The 13,881-nt window shown below is 41.6% G+C and overlaps 1 protein-coding gene across 1 annotated transcript in view; it reads right to left on the bottom strand.

Moving 5' to 3' along the window:
• Positions 1-13,881, bottom strand: part of FBXO21 (F-box protein 21) — a 45,002-nt gene that overhangs the window by 12,340 nt on the left and 18,781 nt on the right. The window contains exons 5-9 of the mRNA XM_036741058.1: positions 10,567-10,713; positions 9,572-9,705; positions 7,512-7,648; positions 3,377-3,553; positions 980-1,112 (exon numbers count right to left, since the gene is read on the bottom strand). Coding sequence (XP_036596953.1) covers positions 980-1,112; positions 3,377-3,553; positions 7,512-7,648; positions 9,572-9,705; positions 10,567-10,713 — 728 coding nt within the window. The remainder of the gene's footprint in view (positions 1-979; positions 1,113-3,376; positions 3,554-7,511; positions 7,649-9,571; positions 9,706-10,566; positions 10,714-13,881) is intronic.

Here is a 13,881-nt window from a genome sequence, read left to right as displayed (position 1 = left end):
TCTTCCAAAAACTATACCAAGAACAAGCCTGCTGGCTGAGGACAAACTAGAGCCAACTGTGTTCTGATAAAAACTTAACAACTTTATGATGTGAGAGAAATGGATGATTAATAACCAATGATTTGCGGAGATCCAGATTTTGCTCCTTTTTCTAAAGCCCTAATTTCAAAGGTTCAGTCTTTTGAAGGACATTCCTGATAATGAGATTGGGTTAACTTTAGGTATGGATAAATTCTTTGAACAGATTGCCCAAGGCTGAGGGAGGTCTGGGTATGAAAGATGTTACTCCCTTATTGTAATATAGACTAGACTCACTGAAATACTCATTCTCTCACTAATTGTCAACCAATCAGAGTTGGGGAACATGGGCATATGAGCTATGAACCTGGCACCATGATTGTCTTTGGTCTAAGAGAGAGAGAGGGCCAAATGACCACCCTCTTAAAATGCATCATTAATAAAATGATTACATCACCCGGAAATTCTCTCTTGAACTTTTTAAACATCACAAATGTTATTTATCAAATAAAGGTTTTTTTAAATAATTGAATCTATTTCATTCCTAATGTGTATATGCATGATAAACTCTAGAATATTATTTCCTTTTGTATTAAATAGGGGGTATAGGAAGGTTTACTGAAAGCCAAGGGGTAGACGCACCAAACAAAAGTTGGGAACACTGGATTAAGATATAAAAGATGAACATTTGGGAATTTCTGTTGGACACTGAGCCCACATTTGGGTCAATGATTGGTTAGGTGGTATCTGTTACAAATACTGACACAATAACACTAAGACACAAAACTAGGCATATGTTCTCTCTTTACATTCTCAATAAGGCACCTCACTTCAGTGCAGAGTCCCTGACATTTCTGCTCTGGCTCACCTCATTGGCTACTTCAACAAGATGGCTGCAGCCACACTTCCCCAGTGAGAGCCCCTTCACCCCATCTTACTACAGGCCATTAGAGCCCATTACCTTTTCTGGCCAAATTCCCAAATGGAAGTAGAGCCTGGCCTGGAGCAAGAGATGCTGTACATGGTCTGGATACATGGCCAGATACAGATCCAAGGAGTCCCTTAAGAGCTGGTAAGACTGATCCGTGCTTTCCCTACCAGTAAGAGAAGAAGACACACCAAAAAGTATCTTTTAATTTTTGCATTTGCTTTCTTGCCTCTATCTGGTGTTTAAAAATGAAGTCAATGTTTCCATTTTCTAAGGCATTCAGTTGTGTTCTAAGGTGGAGGCTACCAGGCATCAGTTTCTTTTTATAAATATTAAAAAAAAAACCCTAGGTTCTAATGGTTCATTTCAGAGGATCTGTCCAACAAATGGTTCCCTGCTTTAGATGGGGGAAAGACACAAAGCAAACAAACCTGGCACCTCATTTGGGGATGGGGAGAAACCCAAACGTTTGTGTTGTTGTGTGTCATGGATCCTTGGCAAGGCTGTTGGCCCCAGGGAAGATACCGAGACTTCTGGGACTCCTGAGCCCCAGGAGTCTTGGTATCTTCCCTGGGGCCTAGCACAGTGCTCTGGGGCACACAGTAGGCATGAAAAGGAAGAGGAACCTGAAAAGGGACATCTCATGCCTGTTCAGGGCTAACAGTCGAATATGGCTAACAGAAGAAAACCATTATTAAAGAGCATCACATTTTCCAAATTTCTCTCTTTGGGAAAAACTCCCTACAATCAAGCCCTTTCAAAAGCAAAACATCTACTTCCCCTTTGAAATCCCTGAAGTAATTTGACATACTTTTATCTTCCCATGTCTTTGTAGTTTTATCCCTCTGACTGAGACACCTGTCACTCTCAACACCTCCTCACTAGACTCCTAGATCAGCCTCTCCTATCTCCACCCCTCCGTTAAAGCTGCCACTACTGATAGTTTTCCTAAGATGGCCCAGCTCTGACCACGCAACTCTATCCTTCAAAACCCTTCAGTGGCTCCCCAGCCCCCACAGCAGGGCAGCTTCACCTTCCATGGAGGGGCTGAAGACCCCTTGGGCAGTCAGTCTGGGGAAGCCTATCGGCTCCTGCTCAGCATCACATTTGTAATGCATAAAATACAAAGGAAACTAACTATGTGGAAATGCAGTTATCAAAATGCTTTTTTTGGTTTTTATTTTATTTTTAATTTATGGAATAAAACAAGCATTTCCATAACATAGTACAATAAAAAGGATGATTGCACATGAAACTGCGAATCTACTAGGCAGGACTTGCTATTTCCTTCAAATATACAACAAAATTACTATGTAAATTTCCTTTTTTTTGCTTCCCTCCCCCCACCCCTACCCCTAGATATGGCTACTATTAGACAGAAATTGGTGTATACATGTAAAATTATTCTATACGTGCTTCTTTTTATCAATTCTTTCTCTGCGTGTGGACAGCATCTTCCTCTATACGTCCTTTATAGTTAATTTGGGTATTTATAAATAGTCAAAATAGTTTATTTGCTCAAAGTCTTTTATTTTTCAAAATACTTTTTAAAAAGAAACCAAAAACAAGTTCCCGGACTCCAGGTTAAGAGCACCTGGTCTGGAGGACCCAATATCCGTACACACAGTCCCTCTGAGGAAGGCCTCTTTTCCTCTCTCCCAACACCTAGAGCTATGGTCTTTCTTTAAGGATCAGGTCAAGTGCTGCCCACTTTGCAATGCCTTCTGGGATCCTCTCAGTGGTCTGAACTCTCTCTGACCTCGATCTCCCTCGTATTCTACACATTTCTGTAGATGCCATGATTCCCTCAGATTGAGTGCAAGCTCCTGGAGGGCAGGGAACACCCCATTTTTGCCTCTGTACCCCAGAGCCAAGCACATAGCCTTGAACATTGTAAGCACTGGAATTAAATTTTAAACCTGGAAACATTTAAGAGTTTCTGTCGGACATTTAGCTCGTGTTTGGGTCAATTATTGGTTAAGCGGCTTTTTTTTTTAACAAATGCTGACATTACAGTAATACTAAGACACACGGAAACATAAGACAGATGGAAACACTTCAATGTCAGTTCAAAGATGACGGAGCAATAACGTAAAAGAACCCATCGTGCCTCCAGAACAAGGTCGGTGTCTAGCATCCCTCCCTCCTCGGCATTCTCTCAGTTTTAATCTGTTTATCAACTCAAAGTAGATTGTTCTTTCAGCTCTAAGAGTACAGAGGGACGGCTTCTCGTGGCCCACCTGTGGGAGGGAGAAATGGAGACCTAAAGGGCCATCCGTGTCTTTGTCTGTCTCGCCCCTCTAGAGTCCCCTGTGGGTGGGACGGGTTAGATATGCCCTTGGATAAGGGTTTCTGCAGCGCTAGAGAAGCTTCTTGGAACCATCTGAAGAGTGACATTAGGCAGACCCAAGTCAGACACCCAGGACTCACCGCTTTCCCAGGCTTAAGAGGTTTCCCACCATTCGCTGCAATACCTTCTTAGAGCTAACAACCCCGTAGAACTCCTCGGTCACGTGGTGGCCAATCAGATATTCACATTCTTTCACCGTCAGCTGCTTTCCTCTCCCAAAGGCATCGATGTAGATGTAGTCAAAAATATCTTGGCTCCTAGTAAAAAAAGCCCACAGAGCCCAAACTCAGGTTGGAACTGTACATTTTCATACTTACCATTTTTTAGCAGGCTCCCCAAATGCCTGAGGCCAAACGCCCTATTTTCACTTAGAATGCCACTGTTTAAAACTGGTGACCTTGTGTTTACCCTCTGCAGCCTTCTCGGGCTGCTGTGAATCGACATGAAGGAACAGCAGGCAAAGTTACAAAGCCAACAAATTCCTCCAGTTTAGAGAGACCTCTGCTCAACAAGAAGCCGTTGGTGTTCCCCTGAGCTATGCAAGGGCCTTCCTTTCAGTTTAGCTGACACCCAATTTACTGGAACAAGCAGAACGAGATTCCTGACCCAACTGGAGGACAATCTTACAAAGAAGAAAATGTCTCCAAATTACATCAACAACCAAGACTACTGTCAGAATTGACATGACTGAACAAAAGTACATCCTGCTGTCTAAGTCTGCCAACAGATGTTTTTAACAGTTGCTTTTCTACCCCAAGAGACGAGGGCTCTCTCACTGGGTGATGATCAGTGATGGCGCTTTGGGACCTCACAGGTAGGGAATGCCTCTTTCCTAACGGTCCCATGGTCTTGGGCAGTCCCGCCTGGCCACTGGCATTTGTGGTTTCATCTGATCTGGACACCGTCTCCACGAGCCTGACCAGGGATGTTTCCAAAGTCCTATGTGGCTCTCAGGGAGAGATGACGGAGCCAGCACTAGAATGCAAATTCAATCTTCTTTCCAAGGCACTCGAGTGACTCTTCCTGATGGCAAAAGAATGTCTTTTTGATAACGAATTTTTCTAGATCTAGCTGGATAAAATAAATGTCTGTGGATTTCTGTATTAGGATCAAGAGTCAGGTCTTCTTATATACACTATGAAGTCTCTAACTAGCTTTGGATTATAACAGGTAAGATGTGTGGAACAGAAAAGGAATTTATTTGGAACCAGGCAGAAATTAAAGGGTAGTAGAAAGGAAAAAATATAGATGATTATCAAGATTTTTAAAATTTTTTGAAAACAAAAATAGTGACATTTCTTTGTCTCATGTGAATGATGGAAACATAATTAAGGGAGATGCAAAATCTGGTAGAAAAAATACTTAATGATAAAGTTAAGTCAACAAGCATTTAAGAAGCACCTACTATGTTCCAGGCACTATGCTGAGGACATAAAGTAAGGCAAAAAACAATCCTTGCCCTTCAGGAGCTCACGGTTCAGTGGGAAAGGCCAAATATAATAATGATGTACAAAAAAGACAAGATATGGTGAAGACAGTTTCATTGGGAAAATACTAAGATTCAGGAGGCCTGGAAAAGGCTTCATGCAGAAGGTGGGGCTTTGGAGGAGACTTGAAGGAAGCCAGGAGAGGGAGATGAGGAAGGAGAGTGTTCCAGCATGAGGGACGGCCAGGAAAAATGTATAAAACTTCGGGGGGTGGGGGAGGGGTGTCCTGCTCAAGGAACAGCAAAGAGGTCAGTGCCATGAGATCCCAGAACACATGAAGGAGAATATAGTATAAGAAAACTAGGCAGGTTGGAGGGGGCTGGTAATGAAGGGCTTTAAAAGTCAAACAGAGGAATTTAGATTTGATCCTGGTGACAACAGGGAGACACTGGACTTTATGAATGGGATGTATGTGGTGGGGAGGGGGATGACATGGTCAGATCTGTACTTTAGGAAAATCAATTTTTAAAAAATATATTTTTAAATATATTAATATTTTTTAAAAAAATATTTTTACTTATTAAATACTTTCTAATTACATCTAAAATTTTTTTAACATTCACTTTTCAAAATTTTGACTTCCAAATTCTCTCCCTCTCTCCCCTTCCCCACCTTTTTAGAAGGCAAGTAATGAGATATTGATTAGACATATGAAGTCATATAAAACATACAGGAAAAGCAATCTGACAGCTAAGGAGAGGGTGGCCCAGAGTCAGGCGAGAACGGAAGTAGGGACACCAAGCAGTAGCTGCTGCAATAGTCCAGGGGTGAGAGATAAGGGCCTGCCCCAGGGTGGGGGCAGTGTAAGAAGAGAGGAAGCGACACATATGAGAAATGTTATGACAGTAAAATCGACTGACCTGGCAACAGCTTGGATGGGGGAGTGACAGAGGGAGGAATCCAGTATGCTACCAGGGTTGTGACCCCGGGGCCTGGCAGGAAGGCGGTGCCCGCAATGGTCACAGGTAAAGTAGAACAGGAGAAGGTTTGAGGGAAACAGAATGAGTCCAGTTTTGGACACGATGAGTATAAAATGTCTATGAGACATTCAGTTTGAGCTGTAGAATAGTGAGGTGGAGATGCAAGATGGGAGGCCAGGAGAGAAGTTAGAGTTGGACAGACAGATCTGGGGATGCTCTGTATAGAGAGGATAATGGAATCCATCAGAGCTGATGAGGTCACCAAGAAAAATAGTGAAGAGGGCCCAGGCTGAAGCCTTTGGAAAGATGTCTGGTTAGTGGCCGACAACTGGGTGAAGATCCAGCAAAGGAAACTGCGGAGTGATCAGACAGGGAGGAGGAGAACCAGGAGAGGAGTGCTGTAAAAACCTAGAGGAAAAAGCATTAAAGAGGAGAAGAGGGTGATGGACAGTGGCTAGTTCCTTGGAGATGGGCAAGGCAAGGGCAAAGGAGGGAGACACAGGCCCAGGCTGGGCATGAGAGGGAAGCCACGGTTCAAGGGAGCCTCAATGACCCACTCAGCACAATGAGAAGGACACGAGGGATGGGAAGGAGGAGACTGGCTAAGATCACCTTGTCTGGGTGTGTGTAGCATTTGTGGAAAACGTAAAGTACAATTGTATTTGAAAAGACATTTGTGCCACTTCTGCTTCGGATCTTCATCCTTGGTTCTCCAAGAGGACCCATAATCTCAATCAGCAGGGTGAGGTCCTGACTTGCAGATGAACTGGATTTAATTGAGGCAGGCTGTGCAAAGTCACCAGCCTCACTCTCTCCTCCAGAGTCATGGGAGTCCAGTGGCAGCACATAGATCAGGATGACTGTAGATAGTCCTGGATGCAGTGGAGACCTTGGCCAAGGTCTTCCCAGGTCTCGATTTGTTTGAGGCAAAAGCCAAAGTGATTAAAGATGCAGTAAGAATTGAGGCAGAAGACAGCCTAGTCTGACCTCCCAAAAGAATCAGTCTGGGAGGTAAGACCCTCAGAGCTTCTGTCCAGGATAGAAACAACTGCTATTTACACTCACTCTGAGCCATCAAAACCCAACAAAGAGCAAGTGAGGCTTGGGCAGGGACCGATTACTAATCAGTCAGTGAGAGCCAGAGAAATTTGGGTTTAGAGGCAGAGTCACGTAGCTCCATTTAAATCCCAAAGGGCCTTACCAAAGCCTGGTTTACCAGAGCTATAGTTCAAGAAATCATGAATGAAAACTATATGAGACAAAAGAGTTAATTGTCCCAGTTTTTCGAAAGAGACAATGATAGAATAAATGAAGAAATAGGGAAGAACAAAAATCTAGGCCCCAAGTCCCCAAATATCTTGTGAAGTCTAAGTGATCAAAAGGATAGGGATACAACTCCCCACATGGACAGAGGGAAGAGGAGGAGGAGAAGCAGATGATGCTACAAAAGTCACAGAAACTCCATTTCTAAGCACCCTTTGGCTCATACTAAAAGCGTGGTGTCCTACTGGGGGCAGCTAGGTGGTGCAGTAGACAAAGTGCTGGGCCTGCAATTGGGGAGATGTAAGTTCGAATGCAGCCTCAGACGTCTAACAGCCGCTGGGCCCTGGGCAAGGCACTGAACTTCTGCCTGCTTTGGTTTGCTCATCTATACAACGGAACAGTAGTAGCACCTACCTTGCAGAGAATAACCAGACATACAGTAAGCAATATATAAATGTTAGCTATTATTAATACTGTTGTTATTGACAATACGTGCTACTAGAAGTGAGTCCTCAGCACTAATCCTGACCCAACAGGTAACTCACCCTTCAATACCTTGACACCATCTTAGCAAGAAGTGACTAGGGAAATTGACCGGTTCCAGTCGGACTCCTAGCTGTCTGGCGATGGTTAGATAGAGCACCGAGAGACTAATTGGAATTCCTGTTCTTCGGCCCAAAACCTGAAAGAGAAAAAAAAACCCTCAACTCATAACCTAATAGAGATCAATTTATTAAAAAAATCAAGACATAAGAGAACTAGAGAGGTTTTTTTTTAAAGAATTATTTCAAGGGAAAAAAATAAATAAAAGTAGTAATGAAGGAAGGAAAGTACTTATTGGATCTTGAAGTACGGTATAACATAATAATCACCAAAATTATTTGAAATTGTTTAAAAAACACACACACAGAAAAACAGATGAGTGGGACAGACTAGGTAGGTAGCAACTGAACACTCTAAGCCAGAACTTGTGTTCTATGAACTCAAAAATATACTCTTGGGAGGAAGAACAAATGCTATTTGACAAGAAATGCTGGGAAAATAGGAAAATTGTTTGGCATAAATTGGGTTTACACCAGCATCTTACACCACCTATCACAACAAAGTCCAAATGGACCTATTAACCTAACTATAAAAGATCACATCATTAAAAATAAAAATTAGAGGAGAAGGGAAGTTTGTACCTTTCCTACGGTCAGGGGGAAAATTCTTTAGATGAGAAGAGTTAGGGGAGATCACATAAGAAAACTTTGATAATTTTTGATTATACAAAATTTAAAAACTTATGAACAAACAAAATTAATACGGTTGGTAAGAGGAGAAACTGTACAGTGGGAAAAAATCTTTGGCTCAAATACCTAGTAAAAATCTGATATCCAAGATATATGAAGAATCAACAATAATATATAAAACTAGGACAATAACATACAAAACTCCCCAATAACAGTTGCCAAAGGATATAAGGTTGTTTTTTTTAAATTCAATCCAACAACCATAAGAAAAAATGCTCCAAATCACTAATAAGAAAGAAATAAAAGTTCAAAAAACTCTGAGGTTTCATCCTGTATCCATCAAATTGGCAAAGATAAAGACAGAAAGAGTCAACAGTGAAGGGGGTCTGGGGAAATGGGTATACTAATATACCACTGACACAGTTGTGAATTGCTATAGCAGTTCTGGTAAACAATTTGACAATATGCAACAAAAATTTCCCTCTTTACACCCTTTGACCCAGCAATCCCATTACTGAGTATATGTTCCAATAAAGTCAAAGACAGAAAGAAAGGTCTCATATATAACAAATATCCATAGGAACACTTTTTGTTGTGGCAAACACTGGAAACAAAACAGATTTCTTTCAATTGGGGAATGGATGAACAAATCATGTTATAAATGTAATGGATTATTATTGTGCCAGAAGAAATGATGAATGTAAGGAATTCAGAGAAACTTGGGAAGACCCATATCAACTGATACGGAGTGAAGTAAGGAGAACAAGAATTAATATCCATGATGATTACAATGATGTAAATGTAAGGAACATAAAGCAAAGCTAATAACAAAAGAGAACAAAACATTCTTCTTCCTCCCCCCACTTCTTGCCCTTTCTTTTGGTAGAGAGGTGGGGAAAATACTGGTGCAGAACAGTGTATACAGTGTTACCAGGCACTATGTGAGTAGATTTTGCTTATTTCTTTTGCTTTGTTATTCAAAGGGTTCCAGGGAGATGGGGGTGGTTATATTCTGAAGTGACCATGAAGTAAAAACAAAAGGCAGCAAGAAAATTTAACTTAAAAAAAGTTATATAGAGGTAAGGCCAAGACATTCAATCAACAGGAATTTACAGGAGGGCTGAAATGCCAAATACTGTCCATTCGATGCACTTAAAGTGCCTGAGATCAGATTGCCTTTTGGTTTAAAACTTCAACATTCTTACACTGGCTCACTAGAACCTATCACCAACTCTGCAAAGTAAGGAACTGTCTGAGTCCTGGCCCACTGATGAGGTTATAAAAGTGAGAAACATCCCAAATTGAGGCCCTGCAATGCTAGTCAAGTCTTTGACTCGTTAGACTTTTCTCCAATTCAGGAGACGCTCCCTCACCTGATGGATATACAGGTTCAGGGCATTGTAGTAATCCATTCGGTTCCCTCTGTATTTGAGCTGATCATAAAGGACACAGTTGATGGCCTCGAGGACCTGGCTCTGGAGCTCACCTTCAGTTATCATGGCCCCACCTAACGAACACACAGAAGATCAAAATACACAGTTAAAGATGGAAATAAACTGGATAGTTTGGTCAATGCTAGAAATCACCAAGCAATTGTTGAAAGCAGATTCTGGGGAAAATATAACTGTCTCTATTTTGTTCTGTATTTTCCAATTTGCTGTGTATGACTCCTAAATGAACTGTAAGACCAGTTACAACAGCTGGCTCCTTTCAGCGTCTTTTTGCTCCTCTAATTGGCACAAAAAGACTTAGTTGCTAAAAAAAAAAAAGGAGGCCTTCAGCAGTCTCTGGAACGCCCCCTCCTTGATCTAGCTTAGGTAATTCTCTTTGATTTGAGTACAACTAGCTATACTAATAAAGACATATGCCTTCTCTATCTCCTGTGGCTTATGATATATAGATTCTTCTAAATAAGCACACTTTTTTCTTTGTATAACCCACCGTACTGTAATGAGCAGACATTTTCTTTCTTTTGTTTCATGTATTATATAAACACTACTAAATGAATTGTGAATGACAAACAATCCCATCAATTCCTGGTGGGGTGTGTCACACTGATTGTAATAAAACCTGATTTCCATTGGTTTAGTAGTTAGTTGGTCAAAGAGATCAGAAAATTAATACATACATATAACTGTAAGCACAGAACCTTGAAGAAGAGAAAAAAATCCATCTGCATATAACATACATGAATATACATATGTGTTAGGAAAACTCTGGATAACTATTAAATCATGTGCAATTAGATATAAAATATCCCAAGACATTTTGATAATTCAGGAAACTTGTTCTGTACTTTCCCAAATTAACTCCAGACTCTTTGGTTTTCTTTTACAAAGCGAAATTGGAACTAGAAGCAATTCCACACCTGCCTTGAAGGCCAAGCTGGGGTGGCGACAGTTCTTCCCACGAAGGACTTTGCGAACTTGGTCTGTAATGCTCTCGACTTGGGACTGGATATCTTTTAGGCAGATATCAGCAAGAGGGTTGCAATACTGGTCAATTAATACAGCACCTGAAAATGAATACACAGCACAGGCAATGAACCAGAAGTGGGACCAGAGAGCTAGCTTCATCGCTACCCTTCTCATGTCTATAAGCGACTCGCTGAATCCCATCAAGATTACACTGCTTTGCTGTGTCTCCCCATCAGATACCTCTGCAATTGAGGTCGATTTCTAACGGACTTACTACATGAACTTTTAAGAACTCATGAATCCATGTCTGAAAAGCAACACAAATCCCTACAAGCTAAAGATGACAAATGTGGGTGAAAGTGATACAAGATAACAAGACCTATGACTCAGCTTATTGTTACTGAAGGAAATGTTCAAAGTAGAGCCTGTCACACACTTGGCTACTTCTCTTGCAAAACACAGTCCAATATCTTGATGAATCTAGAAATACTAACACAAACCGTTCTTTACTGCAAAGAGAAGCTGAAACCTCAAATGACATGCTATGTGGTATTTAATGATTTCAGGTGGGAAGCTGAGAAATTTGGAGATATACCTTCCAATATGGATGCAGAATTAATTTTAACATAAAATTAAATCAATAACCATTTATTAAGTGCTACTATGTACCAGGCATTGTGTTATACAAAGACTGAAACAAGAATAAAGACAATTCTTGTTCAGGACTGTTACTGCCCAGTAAAGCATTTCCCATACCATTCATGTGTCTTCAACCGTAAGGGATTAGACAGCGATTTCTAGTTAGAAGACATTTCCCTAACAAGTCTGCTGTCACTGCAAAGTTCATTATCACGAGCCCAGGTCTCCCTAGGAATACAGTATAGTAGAAAAGACCTATGATTCAAGACACCTGGGCTTCAGTCCTATACCTGCACCTGCACAGATCATGTCCCTTTTCTGTGACTCAGTTTGCACACCTGGATTGCATGATCTCTTAAGATCTCAATTCTCTGTGAATGACATCACCATTCTTTTTTTCTTTTTGGCAAGGCAATAAGGGTTAAATGACTTACCCAGGGTCACACAGCTAGTAAGTGTCAAGTATCTGAGGCCAGATTTGAACCCAGGTCCTCCTGACTCCAGGGCCAGCGCTCTATCCACTGCGCCACCTCACTGCCCCGCATCACTATGCTTGAATCTACCCTGGCCCAAAACTAGGATTGATTCTTCCACTGAACAAACATTTACTGAGCACTCTCCAGGCACCAAACTTGTTAGTTTGTCCTTTGAAAGGTCACAGAGCTTCTTAAACTGTGGGTCACAATCTCCAGTTTAAGAAGCACTGAAGGAGTTGAGCAGAAAAAAGTTTAAGAAGCCCCGGTCTATAATACCGTTCCACTTCTCCCCACTCCCCATTACCACCCTAGTCCCAGCTGTCACTGTCCCACATCTAGCTTGTTATAATGACCTCTTTAACGTCAGGCTTTCCTACCTCTAGCCCAACCTGCACATTGCTACCAGGCAAGTGACCCTTAAATACCGCTTTCATCAGGGCATCAACAGAATCAGAAAACTGCAGCGGCTCCCCGTTTTATACTGAATCAAGACCAAGTTCCTCTGTTTGATTCTGGAGACCCTTCAGATCCGGCCTCCTCCTGTCCATCCAACCATACTTCCCACCACTCTCTAACAAACCCCTTCTGCTCTGCTTAGGCTGTCACAAGGAGACAGAGCTCATCCCCACTTTCAGGAGCTTCCCTACATTGTCCCTGATCCTTGGAAGGTCTTCTACTACTTATCCAAATCTTACTCATTATCAAGGCTCAGCCTTCAAGTCTTCCCTGATTATCACGGCCCTCCATGCTTCCATCCTACACATGTCAAGAGCTCTTTTAATTTGTGCTACATAAAAGAGAAATGAACTGTGTGCTTCTTGGATTGTTCATTGTCATCTCATGTGTATTTGTTTTGTTTTTAGGAAAAAATACTAAACCGCTTTGGGGCAGGGATCAAGTTTTATGGTTCTGTGTGTCCAAAGCACCCAAGATGCTGGGTATGTAGTAGGTGCTCAAGCATCTGACTTAAGTATATGGTTGGTATTAACCTCTAGAATAATGAAACGTAAATGAGAATAAGACCTAACTATCAAAAGGTTTTGTTTTGACATCCTTAGCAAAGACCTTAGTTTAACTTTGTCTCCAAAGTTAAAACAAGCATGTGTCTACTCACAGGGAGCTGACAGTTGAAATTATTATATTTTTAAAATGATCAAAGGACTTCAGAGGTCATCTAGTCAAATCCCTGGAGGGGTGAAGTGACTTGTCCTGGGTCATCCAGGTAGGAGGTGGCAGAACCAGGATATGCCCAGTTCCTCTCACTCCAAACTCAGCCTTCTTGCCACTGGACCAGACTATGCTCAAATAAACTTCTGTGGGCTTCTTAAATAGGGAATAAAACAGCAGTCTTTCATGTGACAGGTGGGGATACATACCACTATACCAATAAAGATGGGTAATGCTATTATATATTAAAAATATTACATATTATATATATTATATTAAAAAGAAAAAAGTATTACCAAAATTTTCATTAAAACATGTTTTTTTTATCAATATGATTAGATCATGATTATCTATTGGTGAGAAAAGGCATATAAAAATCCAAAAGGCTTTTAAATAAGCCCAAACTTATGTTCTTTGGGCTCAGAAATGTCTTCTCAAAATTATGGGTATGTAGAAGGTCAGGCATTCAATGCCTCTGCCCTGGCCTATTGTAAGAACCTGGAACAAGACTCCCCAACTCTAGCCTCTCTTTTCCAATACATCCTTTGCAGAGCTGTCAAAATAACCGAAGGCACTGGTCTAACCTCTTCAAAAATCTTCAGTGGTTCCTCATTACTTCTAGAATAAAACACCGACTCCTGAGCCTGGGGCTGAAGGCCCTCCCTAGCCAGCTGTAGCCTCCCTCTGGAGTCTCACCTCTCATTTTTGCCCCCTTCACATACTCTTACTTTCTGACCCAAGTGGTCACCAGTTCTTTCCTGCACTCAAGCAGGGGTTTTGGTCAACATTCCCCTGGTTCCTGGAACGCACTCCCTCTTCCCTTCTGCCCTTCAAGAATTCGCTTAGGTGCCCATGAAGCCTTTCCTAATCCTCCAAAGGAAATCTCTATTTCTTCCGCCTCACCACAAAAGTATGGTAGGGCACCTATCTGCACATATACTGCATTTCCCCCAGTAGATTGTAAGCTACTTGAGGGCAAGCGCC

The sequence above is a fragment of the Trichosurus vulpecula genome, chromosome 1, assembly GCF_011100635.1.
Source record: "Trichosurus vulpecula isolate mTriVul1 chromosome 1, mTriVul1.pri, whole genome shotgun sequence".
Lineage (NCBI taxonomy): Eukaryota > Metazoa > Chordata > Mammalia > Diprotodontia > Phalangeridae > Trichosurus > Trichosurus vulpecula.
The sequence above is the reverse complement of the archived record's forward strand: the minus strand, read 5'-3'. Positions and strand labels throughout refer to the sequence as shown.